This window comes from Theropithecus gelada, chromosome 6 (assembly GCF_003255815.1).
Source record: "Theropithecus gelada isolate Dixy chromosome 6, Tgel_1.0, whole genome shotgun sequence".
Classification (NCBI taxonomy): Eukaryota; Metazoa; Chordata; class Mammalia; order Primates; family Cercopithecidae; genus Theropithecus; species Theropithecus gelada.
Genome location: NC_037673.1, coordinates 146,510,669 through 146,530,203, shown reverse-complemented (window position 1 = coordinate 146,530,203; position 19,535 = coordinate 146,510,669). Strand labels below are relative to the sequence as shown.

General features: G+C 52.4%; 2 protein-coding genes across 3 annotated transcripts in view; one reads left to right on the top strand and one right to left on the bottom strand.

Annotated features, from left to right (window-relative positions):
• Window positions 1–12,163, top strand: part of CSF1R (colony stimulating factor 1 receptor) — a 59,848-nt gene extending 47,685 nt beyond the window's left edge. For both annotated transcript variants that reach the window (XM_025387591.1, XM_025387590.1), the window contains 11 exons: window positions 3,072–3,198; window positions 3,326–3,430; window positions 3,945–4,055; window positions 5,044–5,206; window positions 7,555–7,643; window positions 7,760–7,857; window positions 9,125–9,247; window positions 9,329–9,440; window positions 10,113–10,212; window positions 11,011–11,119; window positions 11,217–12,163. In XM_025387591.1, the coding sequence (XP_025243376.1) occupies window positions 3,072–3,198; window positions 3,326–3,430; window positions 3,945–4,055; window positions 5,044–5,206; window positions 7,555–7,643; window positions 7,760–7,857; window positions 9,125–9,247; window positions 9,329–9,440; window positions 10,113–10,212; window positions 11,011–11,119; window positions 11,217–11,381 (1,302 nt within the window). In that variant the 3' untranslated portion in view covers window positions 11,382–12,163. The remainder of the gene's footprint in view (window positions 1–3,071; window positions 3,199–3,325; window positions 3,431–3,944; window positions 4,056–5,043; window positions 5,207–7,554; window positions 7,644–7,759; window positions 7,858–9,124; window positions 9,248–9,328; window positions 9,441–10,112; window positions 10,213–11,010; window positions 11,120–11,216) is intronic.
• Window positions 12,164–12,305: 142 nt separating this feature from the next.
• Window positions 12,306–19,535, bottom strand: part of HMGXB3 (HMG-box containing 3) — a 53,119-nt gene continuing 45,889 nt past the window's right edge. Inside the window, exons 17-20 of the mRNA XM_025387589.1 lie at window positions 17,976–18,109; window positions 17,082–17,198; window positions 14,984–15,193; window positions 12,306–13,722 (exon numbers count right to left, since the gene is read on the bottom strand). Of these exons, the coding sequence (XP_025243374.1) occupies window positions 13,255–13,722; window positions 14,984–15,193; window positions 17,082–17,198; window positions 17,976–18,109 (929 nt within the window). The 3' untranslated portion in view covers window positions 12,306–13,254. The remainder of the gene's footprint in view (window positions 13,723–14,983; window positions 15,194–17,081; window positions 17,199–17,975; window positions 18,110–19,535) is intronic.

Sequence of the window (19,535 nt, the reverse complement as noted above, 5' to 3'; positions counted from 1 at the left end):
TAGTTCTTTGGAAGAGAGGCTGCCTCTGGGTAGACGCCCATGAGCCCTTTCCAGGGATGGCACAGGTGCCCTAGGAGGTTTACAGGCCCAGCAGGGGCAGAGGAGGGTTCTGGAGGCAGGCGGAAGGCAGCTTGGTCTGCTTCCAGGAATACGAGCCTAGGATTCAGAGATCTGAGAATCCAGCCAAACCTCTTCCTCCTTGATCCCCTCCCTTTCAACAGTGCCCCCTGCCCAGCTGGGGACAGGGAGGGGCTGACTCAGCCCAGCTGCAGAGGGACAGAGGAACAAGAAGTGGTGAGGAGAAAAAACAGTCTTGGCCACAGAGGCTCCTAGAGATGGAAGTGGCCGGGAGAGGCTGAAGAATCCCCTCCTCGCCCTGTGGCTGTCTTTTGGGCTGGGAAGGTGCCCACGGGCAGGATTTGGATCCTCGGAGGCTTGGGAAGTTCTTCGCCCTGTGTCCCATTTCAGCCTCTCTCCCAAGCTACACCACAGAGGCTCTGAAGTTCATCTGCAGTCCACCCTCCTGAATCAGAGCCCGGAAGTTAGTTCCTCATTTCTAATTGCAGTCTTTTCTCCCTAACTACCAGCTAGAAGTTCTTCCTGACGGTTAGCTGGAATCTTTCTCCGTCTCTCTCTCTTTAAAAATGTCAACATTTTATTTTTGATTCGGGGGTAGATGTGCAGGTTTGCTGCATGGGTATGTTTCGTGATGCTGAGTTTTGGGATATGGATGCCATCACCTGGTACTGAGCATAGTACCCATAGTTTTCCAACCCTCACCTACTCCCACCCTCCCTGCTTTAGTAGCCCCCAGTGTCTGTTGGTGCCATCTTTATGCCCATGCGTACTCAATATTTAGCCCCCACTTATAAGTCAGAACATGTGGTATGTAGGTTTTCTGTTCCTGTGTTAGTTTGCTTAGGATAATGGCCTTCAGCTGCACCATGTTGCTGCAAAGGACATGACTGGAATCTTTTCTCTCAACCACGACTCGCAGCTAAAGGCCAGCCTCCTCCCCAGCACCGGCCCACACTTCCTTTAAGCTTCTAACTCGGGTGCCCAGGGAAGGAGCCCAGCTGCAGGCACAGCCAAGCTGGTCCCATCCTCAAGGCCTGGCCGGAAAGAGTTGCTCTGCTGACCCAAGGCCTCAGTGTCCTCCACCGCCCCAGCCCAGCTTCCACTTTCTCCCTCAACTTGGTCTTCCATCAGCACTTCTCATGGGTAACCCTTAGCATGGTGCTCCCCCTCAGTAGCTGCCCTCTAGGCAAGAAACAGGGGCAGCCATTCCTCCTCCCCACATCCTAGGGCTGTGCCTCCCCTGGCTGGGTGGTAACAGCATGGAGAGCCTAAGGAAGGAAATCGGGTCTTTCCAAAGGTCCTGGTCCTCCCGAATCTATCTAGTGGGCAGGGTCTGTCTCTCTCTCTCTCTCAACAAGGTAAAGACAAGGCTGGGTGCGATGGCTAACACCTATAATCCCAGCCCTTTGAGAGGCCTAGGCAGAAGGATTGCTTGAGTCCAGGAGTTTGAGCTTAGTGAGCTATGATCGTGCCACTGCACTCCGGCATGGGTGAAGGAGCAAGATCCTGTCTCAAAAAAGTCAGATGGTGACTCACCTGTGTCAAACTCTCAGGGTCTCTTGCTGCTTGGCCAGGTGTAGTAGCTCACGCCTGTAATCCTAGCACTTGGAGAGGCCGAGGCAGGCAAACTGCTTGAGCTCAGGAGTTCAAGACCAGCCTAGGCTGCGACAAAGCCCCGTCTCTACACAAATTAGCCAGGTGTGGTGCCACACGCTTGTAGTCCCGGCTGCTTGGGAGACTGAGGTGGGAGGATTGCTTGAACCTCGGGGGTCAAGGCTGTAGTGAGCCAAGACTGCCTCACTGCATGCCAGCCTGGGTGACAGAGATCCTGTCTTGGAAAAAAAAATCCCAGAAGGGAACCCACTTACCTTATCATAGCCCTCAAGACCTTCCTGCTTCTGGAACCTTCCCCCCTACTTCCCTCAAGTCATGATGGCTGCCTTCCTGTAGCTCAAACTTGGCAGGATCGTTCCCATGTCAAGTATACAGTATTTCCATGCACAGTTCCTGGAAAATTCTTCCTCTGATGGTCACATGGCGGGTTCTTTAGGGGCCCTTCCCTGACTTTATCTTCTTCGTAGCACCACTTGAGAATTTCCTACATATGTATTTATTTGCGTTTAATGCCTCTCTCAGCCACTAGAATGCAAACTCCATGGAGGGGCAGGGACTTTGTCCTGTTCAACTTTGAATCAGCGGTGCCTGACACAAATAGACACTCAAGAAAGTATGTGGATGGGCTACTATTATTCAGCCTTAAAAAGGAAAGGAATTCTGATCTATGCTGCAACATGGATGAACCCTGAAGACATTATGCTGGGTGAAATAAGACAATCCCAACAGACACATGCTGTGTGAGTCCACTGAGATGCAGTGCCTAGAGCAGTACAATTCACAGAGACAGAAAGCAGAATCATGGTTGCCAGGGGCTGGAGGAGGCAAAGGGGAGTTGCTCTTTAACGGGAACAGAGTTTCAGTTTTGCAAGATGAAAAGAGCTCTGGAAATTGGTTGTACAACAATGTAAAATGTAATTTACTTAATACTACTGAACCATACACTTAAAAATGGTTGAGATGATAAATTTTATGTATGTTTTACCACAATTAAAAAATATATATATTTGGATGGGAGGGTGGGTGGGTAGATGGATGGACAGATGAATGGATGGATAAGATCTCAAGTCCCACCCTCCCTCCTGGCTCAGGAATTATCAGATTATCAGAGATATCAAGGCCCTCAGAGGTTGTCCTGTCCAAGGTCTTCAATACACAAATAGGGAAACTGAGGCTTGGAGAAGGGAAGGTCACACAAGAAGGCAGAGTCAAGAAGGAACATGCTCTCATGTCCTCTCTCAGCCCAGAGCAGGCCTCGCCCTGCCTTCTCCCACTGGGTGCCTCGGGACTGCCCACACCCCTGCTCTTAGGGGTCGGAGATGAGGTCCACGAACTGCCTGCCAGCCCCGACTGCCATGTGCTCCCTTCCTCTTCTGCAGAAGCCCAAGTACCAGGTCCGCTGGAAGATCATCGAGAGCTATGAGGGCAACAGTTATACTTTCATTGACCCCACGCAGCTGCCTTACAATGAGAAGTGGGAGTTCCCCCGGAACAACCTGCAGTTTGGTGAGACGGCAGCTCAGCACCCCACACCTTCCTATCACAGGGCCTATGGGGGTTGCAGGGGGCCTGTGGGCCTTTGGACAGAGGCCCTTTGGTGCCCTGGGACCTAAGGGACCTGTGTGCGTGGCAGGTAAGACCCTCGGAGCTGGCGCCTTTGGGAAGGTGGTGGAGGCCACGGCCTTTGGTCTGGGCAAGGAGGATGCTGTCCTGAAGGTGGCTGTGAAGATGCTGAAGTGTGAGTGATGGGAGGGGATGAGGGAAGGGATGGGGGGTGGTAGATGCTGGGGGTGGACTGGCCCTGGTGTCACAAGAGGCATCGCCCACATTTCAACCTGTTGAAGCCTGGGGGATAGAGCTCAGGGGTGAGGACTTGAGTTTTCTTGTGAGCTCCAGGCGCCCTCTGACTCCTGCCTCCAAGAAGGTCTGGGTCACCCTTTAGTTGTGAAGGGGCTTCTGACTGAGTTCCAAAAAGGCTGTGGGTGCAGAGAGGTCACCTAGGACCGTGGCTTGGCCACAGTTTGGCTTCCTGTCACCTGAAGACCAGCTCAGTGACAGGCCCATCCCTCTTCTCTCTCTCTGTCATCTGTGTGTCTGCATTTTTCCTTCTTCTTTTGGCTTCTGGCCACTCCGGGTCTCGGGGTATGCCCTGCTTGCTCCCCTGGGTCTTTGCATTTGGTCCCCATGTATCTGTGTGGTGCTCTGTGTCCTGCCCTCTCCCCGTCTGTGGGACCTGTGGTTCCTTCTCCCAGCCACGGCCCATGCTGATGAGAAGGAGGCCCTCATGTCTGAGCTGAAGATCATGAGCCACCTGGGCCAGCATGAGAACATTGTCAACCTTCTGGGAGCCTGCACTCATGGAGGTAAGGGCCTTGGGGCTCATGGGGCCAAGGTCTTGGGGCCTCTGGGGGATCTGAGGGCCCCAGGGCTACCTTGTTCCATCTTCCCCTTCTCAGGATCCTACTGATCCAAGTGCCAGTGGGATCCTGGTCACAGCATCCCTTAAACTCCTGGGCCCATCTCCTGGACTAGTCAGGAGCTGCACGGGCAGCTCAAGGCATAGAGACTGATAGAGGGAACATCAGAGCCCCTGGAGAAGGAGATGAACGTGCAAGCTCCTAGGCCCTGCTTCCAGGGAGCTGGATCCTGTGGGTCTGCAGTGAAGCCCCTGTCTACCTCTTACGAAGCCTCCATTCAAGGATGCTTGGACACTCTCCCCAGGGCCCACAAAGGTGCCCCAGGCTTTCTTGGAACTCCAAGTGCCCCACATCCTCTTCACCGAGAGCAGCTCTGACCTACACTGAGCCGCCACAGCTTTCCTTTGAAGAAATAATTCTTGGGCTACATTTTTTTTAAGGCCTTTTTTGTTGTTGTTGTTTGTTTGTTTTTTCTTGAGACGAAGCCTTACTCTTACCCAGGCTGGAGTGCAGTGGCGTGATCTTGGCTCACTGCAACCTCTGTCTCCCGGGTTCAAGCGATTCTCCTGCCTCAGCCTCCTGAGTAGTTGGAACTACAGACGCCCGCCACCACGCCTGGCTAATTTTTGTATTTTTGTAGAGATAGGGTTTCACCATGTTAGCCAGGATGGTCTTGATCTCCTGACCTTGTGATCCGCCCACCTTGGCCTCCCAAAGTGCTGGGATTACAGGCACGAGCCACCACGCCCCGCCAAAGCCATCTGTTTTAAACAGATGGAACTACTGAGGCACAGGGAAACTTGCTCAGAGCCAGGGATAGAAGTCAGCTGTGCTGAGTCCCGGTCCAGTGGCCTCACTGCCCCCAGTCCCATGCTCCTGTTCACACAGGGGAGCAGTCAGCACCTCCCTCACCCCACACCCTTGGCTGCTTTAGGCCCTGTACTGGTCATCACGGAGTACTGTTGCTATGGCGACCTGCTCAACTTTCTGCGAAGGAAGGCTGAGGCCATGCTGGGACCCAGCCTGAGCCCTGGCCAGGACCCCGAGGGAGGCGCTGACTATAAGAACATCCACCTGGAGAAGAAATATGTCCGCAGGTAGCCCCTGGCAAAGGATAAGAAAAAGGCCAGGTCTGGGAGGCGGGCGGGACCAGAGTCTGTCTTCAAAGCCAGCTCAGGGTTGGATGGCTAATGATTGGGTGGCTATGCGGCCCTCACCTGTCACCTTTGTCATGGGAAGTAGCCACCCACAGGTTTTATGGGCACCTCTGTTTCTCTACTCCTTTTCCCCTTCATTCAACAAATATTTGAACATCTATCATGTTCTGGGAGTGTGGAGGGCAAAGATGGGCAGCTCATAGTCTGGTGGAGACATGCATTAATGAAATCACCACCCAGTGTGTGTAAAAGATCAACCGAGATCTGTGCCTGGAGCCCTAGTAAGAGATGGGCAGATGTGGCTGGGTGTGGTGGCTCACATCTGTAATCCCAGCACTTCGGGAGGCCAAGGTGGGTGGATCACCCGAGGTCAGGAGTTTGAGACCAGCCTGACCAACATGGTGAAACCCTGTCTCTACTAAAAATACAAAATTAGCCGGGTGTGGTGGCGCATGCCTGTAATCCCAGCTACTCAGGAGGCTGAGGCAGGAGAATCGCTTGAACCCTGGGAGGCAGAGGTTGCTGTGAGCCAAGATCACACCATTGCACTCCAGCCTGGGCAACAAGAATGAAACTCCGTCTCAAAAAAAAAGAGATGGACAGATGTGGGGAGAAGTCGCCTCTTTCGCCCATAGCCCGTGCTGGCGATGCAGAGCACCTGTTCCAACTAGGAGCAGCCAATATCAGTGTCCCACATTCCCATGGGGGAGTGGGGACAGGGTGTGTTAACTGTTGGATGACAGGAGACAAAACAGCATGATTGTGGCCAGGTCCCCGGCCCACTTGGACCTGTTTCCCCAGCCAAGCTGTCAGTGTTGAACCTCTCAGGGTCTTTCCGGCTCTGTTGTTCTGTGGTGCTGTGATTCCTGGAAGCCATCCGGAACAGAGCCATCCGACAGACAGAGTCACATGGGGAACCAAAGAGAGGAAGTGGGGAGATTCATGTCACACATGAGTCAGGGGCAGAGGCGGAGCCTGGACTAAAATCCTGCTCTCTTGACTTCCAGTCCAGGAGTCACCCAAGCCACACTGCTGTCCTGGAGGTCTCTGTCTCAGGGGCTTGTGGGGCCAGGACAGGATCAGAACAAGAAGGGTGTACACTGTGCCCTCATCCTAGATACTGTCAGCTGCCATGCCCCAGGAGGCAAAAGAGAAGGAGGCCCTGTCTTCACCCAGGGTCCTAAAAATGGGGGCCTGGCAGCATCACTTCCTCTTCTGATTCTCTGACACTTCTATGAGGGTGGCACACACTAGGCCTCTGAAGATCAGATCAAAATGAGCACCAAAGGAAAGTATTAGCTTCCGTCTTCAAATACGCAGATGGGGAAAGTATTCCCAGAGTGGGTAATTTCAAAGGCAAATGGCCTGTAAAAGGATCCCAGGCCGTTAACAGAAGTATAGTTTCTATAACAAGGGAGTGGAAGATTTTGCCACGGTCAGATTATAAATAAAACATTGGTTTCTCCTTCTGGGAACACTAGAATATGGACATTGTCAAGGTACACATCCCTAGTGCAGAGGGGACAGGAGGGAGAGAGAAGTCCTATCTGGTTGGAACGTTAGGAGCAGTAGTGCTTCAATCTACAGTAGTGCTTCTCAAATTCTCTACCCCGTGTGCTCTCACAGGCATCTCTTGAGGACTGCTGGAAGTGCACCACCTCAGGCCCACCCACCTAGGCCTGCTGATTCAAAATCTGCATTGCAGATTCCCGGGGTGATTTACCTGCACATGAACTGGTGTTTAAGCAGCACTGCTCTAGACCTAGACCAGTGGGCCTCAGCTTAGACTGCACTTTTGTGATCCCCTGGGGAGATTTAAATCTGTGAATGACTGTTTTGCCCCTAGAGTTTCTGAAGTATTAGTAATTAGCCTGGTCCTAAAAGCTCCCGAAGTGATTTTAATGTGAAGCCAGGGGTGAGAGGCACTGTCTAGAGAGGACTCAAGGGGCCCTAGGATATGCCCCGATTCTAGTAGGGCTATTATGGGGAAGAGGACTCTATCTTCTCTGTGGCCCTTGAGGGTAGAGCAAGGGCTAGGAGGAAAATCTCAGGGGCAGATTGGCATTAGGAACAGTGAAGAACTTTCTCACAGGCAGAGCTGCCCCAAACCAGAAGGGGTTGTAAGCTCCCTCACCCGGGCCAGCCAAGCAGAGACCAATGCTCACTCAGATAGAGTGTACACAAAGGGAGGTTCCAGTTGACCATGGGGTGGTAGGTGGTCAAGGCCTGAGCTAAGCAGTGCAGTGATGGGGACTGACCCCTGCCCTCCAACCCTCTCTCCTACGTAGGGACAGTGGCTTCTCCAGCCAGGGTGTGGACACCTATGTGGAGATGAGACCTGTCTCTACTTCTTCAAATGACTCCTTCTCTGAGCAAGGTGAGGAAGCCTCAGGGCCAGGCCCCATTTGCTTGATAAGGGAAAAGGAGAAGGGGCTGCTGGGGTGAGGGGTGGGGAGTGTGGCAGGGCTGCCCTGATGCCTCTTCCCACCCTAGACCTGGACAAGGAGGATGGACGGCCCCTGGAGCTCCGGGACCTGCTTCACTTCTCCAGCCAAGTAGCCCAGGGCATGGCCTTCCTCGCTTCCAAGAATGTGAGTAGGAACCTGGCCCTGGCTCGTAGCCACCCAGGTCTGTGTTCTGGGGAGGCTGAATGAGTGACGATGGGGAGGAGGAAAGGGGAAAGGGGAACTTGGGGGCGCGGGGTAGGGGAGGAGACAGAGTGCGAGAGTCATTTGGGCAGCAGCTGCAAGGGTGAGTGGGAGAAAGCTGTGTCCAGGGCTGGAGCTCCGGGGCTGGGCACCTGTGTCCCCAGTGTGAAGATGAAAAAGGGTACCAGGCTTTTTTTTGTTTTTTTTTTTTTTTGAGACTAAGTCTCGCTCTGTTGCCCAGGCTGGAGTGCAGTGGTGCAATCTCGGCTCACTGCAACCTCCACCTCCCAGGTTCATGCCATTCTCCTGCCTCAGCCTCCCGAGTAGCTGGGACTACAGGCGTCCGCTACCACGCCCGGCTACTTCTTTGTATTTTTAGTACAGATGGGGTTTCACCGTGTTAGCCAGGATGGCCTTGGTCTCCTGACCTCATGATCCGCCCGCCTCATCCTCCCAAAGTGCTGGGATTACAGGCATGAGCCACCGCGCCTGGCCCGGTACCAGGCTTTTTTCATTTGTTTTTGCTAAATAGTGTATAAAAGACAACAGTTGTCCCTGCTCATGAAGCACATGGTCTGGTGGGGATAATGGAAGCTCCTCATAGAATTTTGAGGATATTAGATAATGTATAAAGTGCACTCAGCCTAGGAAGAAGTGCCAGGGAATGGGAGCTCTTGCCATCTTCCTTAGAACAGATTTGGGAGTCAGTGGTTTGATTGCTGGCTCTGCCACCTGCTCTGTGACTTTAAGCAACTATTTAAATTCTGTGCCTGTTTCTACACCTATAAAAATGGGTGTAACAATGTTTGAAAAAAAAAAAGGGTTCAGTGTATGCAGAGTTTAGGGAAGGGCCTGGCAGACAGCAGCTGCTATGATCAGAAACAATGGTAGGGTTTGGAGACTACTGCTCTGCACAGAAGCCCTCTGCTTCTGGGGCCTGAGCGGACCACTCAGAGGACAAAGCGTGAGAAGGGCCATGGCTGCTCAGGGTAATGGCAGTTTCTAAGCATTAAATGATCAGACCATGCTACACGTTCTTAGATCCTGGGCCCTGGTAGAAGGTATAGACAAGGGTTTATGGTAAAGGACCAAAACTGATGTCTACTCCAACAGGGACCCCAAAGCCATCTGGGGCCCTCCCTGCCATCCTCCTCACCTCAGGTTAAGGTAGGAGACGGCCCAAGACTAACCCTGCAGTGCTTTCCCTCAGTGCATCCACCGGGATGTGGCAGCGCGAAATGTGCTGTTGACCAATGGGCATGTGGCCAAGATTGGGGACTTCGGGCTGGCTAGGGACATCATGAATGACTCCAACTACATCGTCAAGGGCAATGTAAGTGCTGGGAGGGCTTGGGCCAGGCTGAGGAGGGGGTGAAGAGTCAGGGCCCAAAATAACTGGGGACTGTTATCCCAGGCCCGCCTGCCTGTGAAGTGGATGGCCCCAGAGAGCATCTTTGACTGTGTCTACACGGTTCAGAGCGACGTCTGGTCCTATGGCATCCTCCTCTGGGAGATCTTCTCACTTGGTGAGCCACTGGGCCCACTCCAGGCAGAGCCTGGGGCTGGCTCCTCTGGTTGCCCCACTGGTGGACAAAGATGTTTGGTGCCCAGGACACAACAAGGATTGTGAGAGTGCAGGAATGGGCAAGGGTCTCCAAACCCAGCATTGCGGTTTCTGCAGGGCGGAACAGACCCCCTGCCCCTGACAGGCGCTCCTTTCTGGCTCTTCCCTCATTTCTCTCTGCTCAGTTGCTGCTACCTGTTACCCTCCTTTGTCACTGTTTCCCTCCTTTGCCTGAAATCTACAGACCCTTGAAGATGCAGCTCTCTACTACTAGGCTCTAGTAGAAAGAGCTCCCATTTCCTGGACTAGGCACAGGGACTTGTCCTCAGTTCTTAAATATCCTGCTCCAGCACCCTCATAACCACCCGACTGTCCCCACTTTAACGGTACACAACTGAAGCTTTGGTTTTACTGATCCCAAAGCCTGTGCAAGAATTCTTGTTTGGTGTGATAAGGCCTGGCTGGAGGCTCACACGTTCCTAAAGCCTAAGCCTGCCACACAGTGGATAAGAGCAGCTGCTGTTGCAGTGTTGTCAAGTAGGACCCCTCAAACCCAGTCTAAGATGTGTGTGGGTGTGCGGGAACGGGGAGAGGACAACGGGCATGGCCTCTTACCTGATCTTGGCCTTTGCAGGGCTGAATCCCTACCCTGGCATCCTGGTGAACAGCAAGTTCTATAAACTGGTGAAGGATGGATACCAAATGGCCCAGCCTGCATTTGCCCCAAAGAATATGTAAGCGAAGGGATCCCAGGGAGGGAAAAGGACACCCCAGGCTTTCGCCAGAAAGGGATGGAAGGCCGTGTGGCCCTGATCTTTCCCTGTCTAAAATGTTCCAGGGTCAGGCTTTCTCTCTCCCACAGTGGGCACAAGCCCCTTCTGAGTTCAAGGTATGAGCAATGTTCTCAGAGAAGTAGCTGTCTGCTAGGGCTGGTCCGAAATGACCACTTTTCTTTTTCTTTTTTTTTTTTTTGAGACATCTTGCTCATAGCCCAGGCTGGAGTGCAGTGGTGTGTACGATCATAGCTCACTGCAGCCTCGATCTTCAGGGCTCAAGCAATCCTTTGGCCTCAGCCTCCCAAGCAGCTGGGACTACAGGTGTGCGCCACTAAGCCCAGCTATTTTAAAAAAATTTTTAGTAGAGATGGGATCTCACTATGTTGTCCAGGCTGGTCTTAAACTCCTAGCCTCATGTAATCCTCCTGCATCAACCTCCCAAAGTGTTGGGATTATAGGCATGAGCCACTGTACCTGTCCCTAAACTCAGTCTTTTAAGAGACTGTTATTACAGTGACCCTGAGGATACCAAAAGGGCCTCATCTGTCAAAATGAGGGTGATGAGAGTACCCTTCTGCAAGGGTTACCGTGAGGACTAAATGGTAAAGCATGCCAAGGATGTGGCACAGGTTTTATACTAAACTTATTTTTGACTGGGTTTGCGGACCTCTGCTGGGTAGGTCTCCCTAGGGGTGTGTGTTAATGACCCCTGGACCCTAGAGAGCTGCACATGGGCATCCTCTGTCCTATCTCCAGATACAGCATCATGCAGGCCTGCTGGGCCCTGGAGCCCACCCACAGACCCACTTTCCAGCAGATCTGCTCCCTCCTTCAGGAGCAAGCCCAAGAGGACAGGAGAGAGCGGGTGAGTGGGGTGAGGCTTGGGGTGGGTGGCCGGTAAAGCAGGTTGGGCTGGGCCTGATGGATCTGGACTGACAGTCTCTGGTCTCTCCCACCCTCAGGACTATACCAATCTGCCAAGCAGCAGCAGCAGAAGCGGTGGTAGCGGTAGCGGCAGCAGCAGCAGTGAGCTGGAAGAGGAGAGCTCTAGTGAGCACCTGGCCTGCTGCGAGCAAGGGGATATCGCCCAGCCCTTGCTGCAGCCCAACAACTATCAGTTCTGCTGAGGAGCCGATGACAGGGAGCACCACTCTCCCCTCCTGCAAGCTTCAACTTCTCCACGGACGGGGTGACGTGGGGAGAACACACAAACTCTGCCTTCGGTCATTTCACTCAACAGCTTGGCCCAGCGCTGAAACTTGGGAAGGTGAGGGATCCAGGGGAGGTCTGAGGATCCCACTCCCTGAGCGTGGGCCATCACTGCCAGTCAGGGGCTGGGGGCTGAGCCCTCACCCCCTCTCCCCTACCGTTCTCATGGTGTTGGCCTCATGTTTGCTATGCCAACTGGTAGAACCTCCTTTCCTAATATTCTTCTCTTAATGGAAGTGGACTGACTTTATGCCTGTGAAGTCCCCAGGAGCTACACTGCTACTGAGAAAACCAGGCTCCTTGGGGCTAGACAGACTGGCAGAGTTGAGCTCTTCCTCTCCGAGAGGCGCAGCAAGAGCAGCAGATGCTCACAGACTACACTCAGCTCAGGCCCCTTGGAGCAGGATGGCTCCTCTAAGAATCTCACAGGACCTCTTAGTCTCTGCCCTACAAGCCGCCTTCACTCCACAGCCCTACCCCTCCTACCCCCGCACTGGTACTGCTGTGATGAGCCAAGTGGCAGCTAAAAGTTGGGGGTGTTCTGCCCAGTCCCCTCTCATTCTGGCTAGAAGGCAGGGGACCTTGGCATGTGGCTGGCCACACCAAGCAGGAAGCACAAACTCCCCCAAGCTGACTCATCCTAACTAACAGTCACGCCGCGGGATGTCTCTGTCCACATTAAACTAACAGCATTAATGCAGTCAGCCTCTGGTTCTTTGTGCCATATGAGCGCCTGCAAATTCCCTGGAACTTCTTTCCCTCCCGCCTTCACATGCAGTGACGAGCTCATGTCTGTGGCGCTTGACCACAATGTGCACGGAATTGACTCCTGCTTCACCAAAACCAGATAATTTAATAAACTTTATTTTTGTTGGGGGAAGAGAGAAGGAGGGGAAAAAAAGCCACCTACTCCACTCCTCTCAATAAATTAACACATGGCCAATTCCCAGGCCCTAAACAAACCTTGGGCACTTGAGCCAGTCCTGCTGTTTCCTTATGGCCCAGTCTGCTTCCCCTTCACAGAAGGGAGTTTTTCCTACTGCTGCCAGGTTATGTCATGGCCAGGGACCACATCCTGTCTGTGGAGAGGGTCCCAGGCCCAGAGAGGATGTTGGCTGCAGCAGCAGTGGCCAGGGAAAGGAGGAAGGGGATGCTCTTCCTCAAAGCTTGGGGGCGGAGAGGACAGTCCTGGAAGAGAGCTGTGGCTGACTGTTCCTCAGCTTCCCCCAAATGTGGGTACAGGAAGAGCAAGAGAGAAATGTATCCCTCCTTCAGAGAGAATCAAGAGCCCAAAGGGACCCCTAGTCAAAGGCAGGCCACCCCAGGCCCCTAGTCAAAGGCAACAGGCTAAGCAATTCATGAGACTGGGGGCGCTGAAACCAGGGCTCCTCAGGAGTGGGAGAGACCTGAGCAGCCTTCCCACCTAGTGCTGGGACTCACGCCTTAGCCCACCCAGGATCTCTACCCTGACCCACAGCAGGCCCCACGGAAGCCACCAGCTACCAGCCTTTCCCTCAGCCTCCCCTCCCTCCATTAAACATACCATGTCCCCCAAGTGTTCTCTCGGGGCCAGAAGAGATTTCCTGGCACCACTCCTGACCTGTGGAGGGTTGAGAACCGAGGACCCTGGGTCCCACCATGCTCAGGGAATGGAAGCTCTTTGGTCAGTCCCAGCAGCCAGAGGCCCTCCCCACAGGAGACCACTTCTGCAGGTCCCCTGGATAGCTCTGCCTCAGGCAAGGGCCTTACTATGGCTTGAGAGATGGTATAGTCCCTGTACAACAGCCTGGCTTATTCTGCCACTGTGGCCACCTCCTCTTCCTCACCCTCCTCCTCTGTCTCTGTCTTGATCTGAGCAACCCCAAGGCGGTAGAGGGTGTCACGAATGACCACCTCACCAGGCTGGCAGCTCTGTACAATGTCATGGATCTGACGATTGACAATCTCGCGGCTGGTGAGGAAATCCATGAGGCGGTTGTAGAGGTAATAGTGAGTGGCATTGTCGAAGGCAATGGGCCGCTGGCGGACACTGTTTGGTTTGCTGTCCACGATGGAGGCCAGGATGGTTGCGTAGGGTGCCAATTCAGGGCACAGCGCCAAGGAGTGGTGCCCAGTACTGGGGTCACCAGGATTGGGCTGTGTGCCTGCATGGACGATGCGCCGTGTGGCAGTCTTGGTGACTGGGTGCTGGATAGAGTGCTCAGTTTCTGTCATGTCCACAGTATAATGCTGGTCCAAGAGCTCTGGGCAGGACACACTCTAGAAATGAGAATGCCTTTTGACAAGAAGGAATGACTAAGGGGGAACCCATCTGGTGAGAACAAGCACTGTAGGCTCAGCCAGCCCTGTCTGAATCCTAACATCACCATGTACTGTGCCTCCTAGGCCAACCCCCGCCCCCCAGTGCCTCCATTTCCTCACGTGAGAACAGGGACAGTAACAGTGGCCACCTTCCAGAGCAGATGTTGGATTACTTGGGCTGTTATTGCCCCCGGTCCATTCAGGCCAGGGGCTGCAGGGGAGCAGAAAGATAAGGCTCTGACTAAGGTTAAGACACTTTGCTGGGGTCCCCGGCATGCTCATGGAGCCAGTGAGCCCCAGGGAGTAATGACAACAATGACTCCTCCAAGGCAAAGCCAGAGGCCTTCACTTCCCATAATGCATCCTGGCTGGGGCACTCAACCCTTGTTATTCTTCCGGAACTTCTTCCTAATTATCAGTTCTGACATCTATTTCAGCAAAGGTTGGCTTTGGAGGGTACATGACTGGTGAAAAATACCGTCTGGTACAATATACCAAGACACAGAAACAAGAGCTCTGCCACTAATCTGCTGTGTGAGCTGGAAAAGTCCATTTCCCCCTCTGGGCCTTAGTTTCCCCTTTTAATAAAAGGAAAGGGTTGGTAAAATGAGTGTTTTCTAACCAGAGTATCTTCAGATCACAACAGATATACTGCATGCCATGCAGTATATCCATGGTCAACTAAATGTAGACATGGTGAATTAAACGTAATCCAGGGCTGGCTGGGGCCTTTAATATGTCAGTGTGCACAATGACTGTCAAAGGTGGCAACTTCCTAGGCTTCTCTGGAAGGCAACCTCTTTTAACACAAGGTACCTATGTTTGGGATACCCTGGGCACACCTAAGTGACATACTGTGGCCTCAAACAGAGGGCTTGGTCAGTAAAAACTTATGGAGTAGGCTGGGCATGGTGGCTCATGCCTGTAATCCCAGCACTTTGGGAGCCTGAGGCAGGTGGACTGCTTGAGCCTAGGAGTTTGAGAACAACCTGGGCAAAATGGCAAAACCCCGTCTCTACCAAAACACAAAAATTAGCCGGGTGTGGTAGCGCGTGCCTGTAATCCCAGTTACTCGGGAGGCTGAGGCAGGAGAACTGCTTGAACCTGGGAGGCAGAGGTTGCACTGAGCCAAGATCATGCCACTGCACTCCAGCCTGCGCGACAGAGCAAGACATGGTAGGCCTGAGGAGACATGGCAGTTCCTCAGGAGGTGACTCACCACAGGTGGCTCCGTGGGACTAGAGAAACAGCCCTGGTTCCTCCCCCACATCTGGTTGGTCAGCTCTGGGTAGCAGAGGTCAGCACACAGGGCCACTGACGTGGCCATATCTACCACATAGACAGGCGGCCAGTGGCGGGAAGAGGCAAGCAGGTCCACATGGTCACGGGCACTCTCACCCCGCACAAGATACTTGGAGCCGCAGACCACCTGAGAGACGAAGGGCAAGGGCGCAGGGTTAATTAGGAAGCCAGTCTGCAGACACTGTACAGTTCTCACTCGCTTCCCAGGAAGATGAGCAATCAGCTTCATGGCTGAAGCCATGGCCATCCTGCCAGAGCCCATGGCATTCTGCTCCCTTCCTACTTCTGTCCTTAAATGAAGGCACCAGCTCATCTTTGCCCTTCAGAGAGACAGCTGGGAGCATCCTGTCCTCAACTTAGGCTGAAAGGCACCTCAGAACATCTTTCAAAACCCCACTCTCTACACACCATCTACCAGTTCACCATGCTAGCTACACAGCAACAGCAGCAGCAGCAGCAGCAGCTAGGAGCTGGTTAAGAATGGAGATGCCTGGGCCCCAGGTCAAGCCTAAGAAACTAAGGTCTCTGGAGTAGGGTCTAAGCATCTGTACTTTGAGCAAGCTCCCCACCAGACCCCAGTGGGCTTGTTGCCCAGATGGGAACTCACAATGTAGTCTAGTAAACACCTCCACTGACAGGGCTCCCCAAGCACCATTCCACAGCTCTGGGAAAACCCACTTGGCTGTCACCTTCAGGTGATGCCACTCCCATCACAGTCCCCAAGATCTACAGCTCTCCCTGTGCTGTCAGCTGCTTCTCACGAGATGAACCCCCGTCGCATGAACACTAATCCCCTGAGCAGGCTCTGATCTGCCCAGGGTAGAAGCATTAAGCATCTCCTTCAGACACAGCTTCTGTTAAAGTAGCTGGGAACTGGATTCTCTTTTTTACAGCTAGGTCCCCCTGTTGACTCACGTGCTTCAGTGAACTGAAGGCTCTGCTAAGCCACCTCTCTCCCGTTCAGTACCTGTTAAGTGGGGTTTCCATCCCAGTATCTACCTGGGCCCACTCTGTCATCTAGTATATAACCTGTCCTGGAGCTAATTAACCCAGTGACCTTCTCCACACCCTTCCACAGGTTTCCCATTCAAAACCGTCCAAAAGGTCCCTCATCACTCAGAATAAAATACCCACTGTTACTCTGGCCTAGAGAGCTCTATGTGATCTGGCCCCTGGGGAGCCCTCCAACATCCCCTCCTCTCAGCTCACTCTGTCTCCCTACTCACGGCTTTGGTGGTCCCTTGGCTGCAACACTCCTTCCCTGGCTTATCACTGGGCTCCTCCCTATCCTGCAGGTCTCGGTCTTCTCTGCCACCTCAGACAGCAGGTTCCTCCCTGTTACTTTTTTTTTTTTTTCTTTTGGAGACGGAGTCTCGCTCTGTTGCCCAGGCTGGAGTGCAGTGGCCGGATCTCAGCTCACTGCAAGCTCCACTTCCCGGGTTTACACCATTCTCCTGCCTCAGCCTCCCGAGTAGCTAGGACTACAGGCGCCCGCCACCTCGCCCGGCTAGTTTTTGGTATTTTTTAGTAGAGACGGGGTTTCACCGGATTAGCCAGGATGGTCTCGATCTCCTGACCTTGTGATCCGCCCGTCTTGGCCTCCCAAAGTGCTGGGATTACAGGCTTGAGCCACCGCGCCCGGCCTCCTCCGTTACTTTCTATCTTAGGCCCTTATCTAATTTCTTCGGAGCCAGTGCCACAAGCTGTGGTGACTGTATTTCCCCACTGAAATATATGGTCAGCTAGGGAGGAATGATATCTTTGTCATTCTTTATACAAGTTCGACTTATACCCTCAACAGCTGATGCCCAGGATGTGGTAGAGTGCTTAAAAAATACTGACAAAAGACCCAGCCTCCCTCCCTAGCCCACGGGGTAGTACCTGACCCGTGGGCAGCTATGCCAGAGGTTGCCCAGTGACTTAAGTCTTGCCCCCCAAAACTGAGCTGGATCAGTCTCTGTGGGAAGTTCAACATTAGCAAATTCACTCCAAGCTCCCTCTAGTTATTTTCTTACCTGATGGGGGCACACCTTGTAGATTTTACCACCTGTGAAGTGAGGTGGGGGCTGCATAGCTCTAGCTCCATTCTGTACAGATTCGTAGAGGGCCAACAAGGAGAAGCAGAGCTGGTCCTGGAGTAGAAGGACAAGATTAAAAACATAAGGGTGAATGCTAAGGGACCACACCTGGTGCTCAGCATCACATACTCACCCAACACCCAAAGCAAAAGAATAAAGGCCTTGGAGCCTCATCAGCCCAACCTCCTCTAGGTACAGGTAAGCAATCTGAGGCCCTGAAAGGATTAGGTCACAGACAAAGCCAGTCGGATTCTGAGGCCTGAGTCCTTTCACTTTTTACAGGGCAAAGAAACCATCAAAGGGGAGCTAACATTTGAATCTGATCTTGAAGGAAGCAGAACATTTTCAACAGCACAGAAATATGAAAGGGAAAGCAAGTAACGTATGAATCAAACACATAGACACACACACACTCTTTGTAATAATAGGCATTTTCTAAGAGCTTGCATAGGTAATAACCAGACACTGTAAAGTGCATTCCTTACAACAGTCTCACGAGGTTAGTATTTTGGTTATTTCCATTTTACAAACAAGGAAAATGAAGCTCAAAATATAAAGCAGCTTATCCAAGGTCACACGCAGTAAGGAGGAGAGCCAGGATTCCTGACCCCAGAACCTAGGCTCACAACCTTCAACAGGAGGAACTGCTAGAGGCCAGGCCCCACATACATGTCACCATCTAGCTGTTGACCACCTCCTAGGCATCCCTGACTGCCAGCAGCTTGGGTCCAAGGCGGATGCCATCACAGGTATTCATATCCCTGCCCTGAAAAGTGGACCAATCAGCCTATCCTAGAAGCCCCGATATCCACCACTGCCCTTGACACTCACCTTGGAGTCTTCTGCTCCAAAGGGGATTCCACACTGCCTTAGCAGATGTTGCAGCTTCTCTTCACTGTAGGAGCCAATCTCATCAAGCTTGCAGGTGCCCTCCTGGAGCAGCCTCACCAAGGCACTGCCGCTACCTGCAAGACACAACAGTGCTGGTGGCAGGGTGCTGCTGCCAGCCACCAGAGGCCATGGCTAGCCCCACAAAACAGCAAACAGTGGAAGCCAGCTCTGCACCAAGCTCTCCCCTGGTGCTGGCAGAGGTGGGACTCAAGTCAGGTCCATGCTTTCTGCAGATACCTGAAATCTCTCAGAACTGGCTTTCTGCCCTGGAACATCTGAGTGAGATACCCTGCAGACAGCTACTGAAAAAAACCCTAAAATAAGTCAGCTTTTAATCCAGTCTTCTAAGGTTTTTCAGAACCAAGACCTCAGATGCTTACCATGACTGCAGCAATAAGAGAGCAGTAGCTCTCGTTTTAAAAGTGTTCTCTACACAACGTTCCTGAACCTGGCTAGCGCAAGAGAACTACGTGGGGGCCTTAAAAAAATAATCCCTGGGGGCCAGGTGCAGTGGCTCTCACCTGTAATCCTAGCACTTTGGGAGGCCAAGGCAGGTGGATTACCTGAGGTCAGGAGTTCGAAACCAGACTGACCAATATAGTGAAACCTCGTCTCTTCTAAAAATACAAAAAATTAGCCAGGTGTGGTGGCGTGCGCCTATAGTCTCAGGAACTTGGGAGGCTGAGACAGGAGAATTGCTTGAACCCAGAAGGCGGAGTTGCAGTGAGCCCAGATCGCACCACTGCACTCCAGCCTAGGTGACAAAGCGGGACTCTGTCTCAAAAAAACCAAAAAAACAAAACAAAACAAAACAAAAGATGCCTGGGCCCTTAAAGTATTAATAGGAATATGAGGTTGGACCTCAGTATCTAATATTAGGAGGCACTGTTTGAGAACCTGCACATCACAATATATTAAGTACTTATGGTATCAATTCAGTGGGTCATTTCCAAAAATTCAAAAATGAAATAAGACAGAAAATAAAGTGTATCGCACTTGGTAAGGAAAAATACTGTTTTGGGAATGTTGTTTCAATTATACACACGTGCATATGTACGAATATCATTCTGCGTCATGATACAAAATGTATTTCTTACTATGAGTTACAGTTAAAGAAGAAGGCTATTGCTCTAACTGTATTAGCTCACTTTATCTTCAGTGATCTAGGAAGTGGATAGCTATTATCACACCCTCTTTGTAAATGAACCAACAGTGCCTTAGGGCAATGATGGGACCTGACAGAGGGTCGCACAGCTACTAAGTGGCATAGCTGGGAATCCAACTCAAGCTCTTAGAAACTTATCCTCTTATCCGCTAGTCCAGGGTTTCTCAATGTATAATCCACAAAACTAGCTGCAAAACCATCTGGGAGGCCTGTTTTGAAGGCAGATTCCTTGGCCTGCCCCTACACTTTCTCAATGAAAATTTTTGGGGATGGAGCCTTATCAGCATTTTTTACAGGAGTTCCCCTACTCAGTGTGTGTATCCCAGAAGAATGAC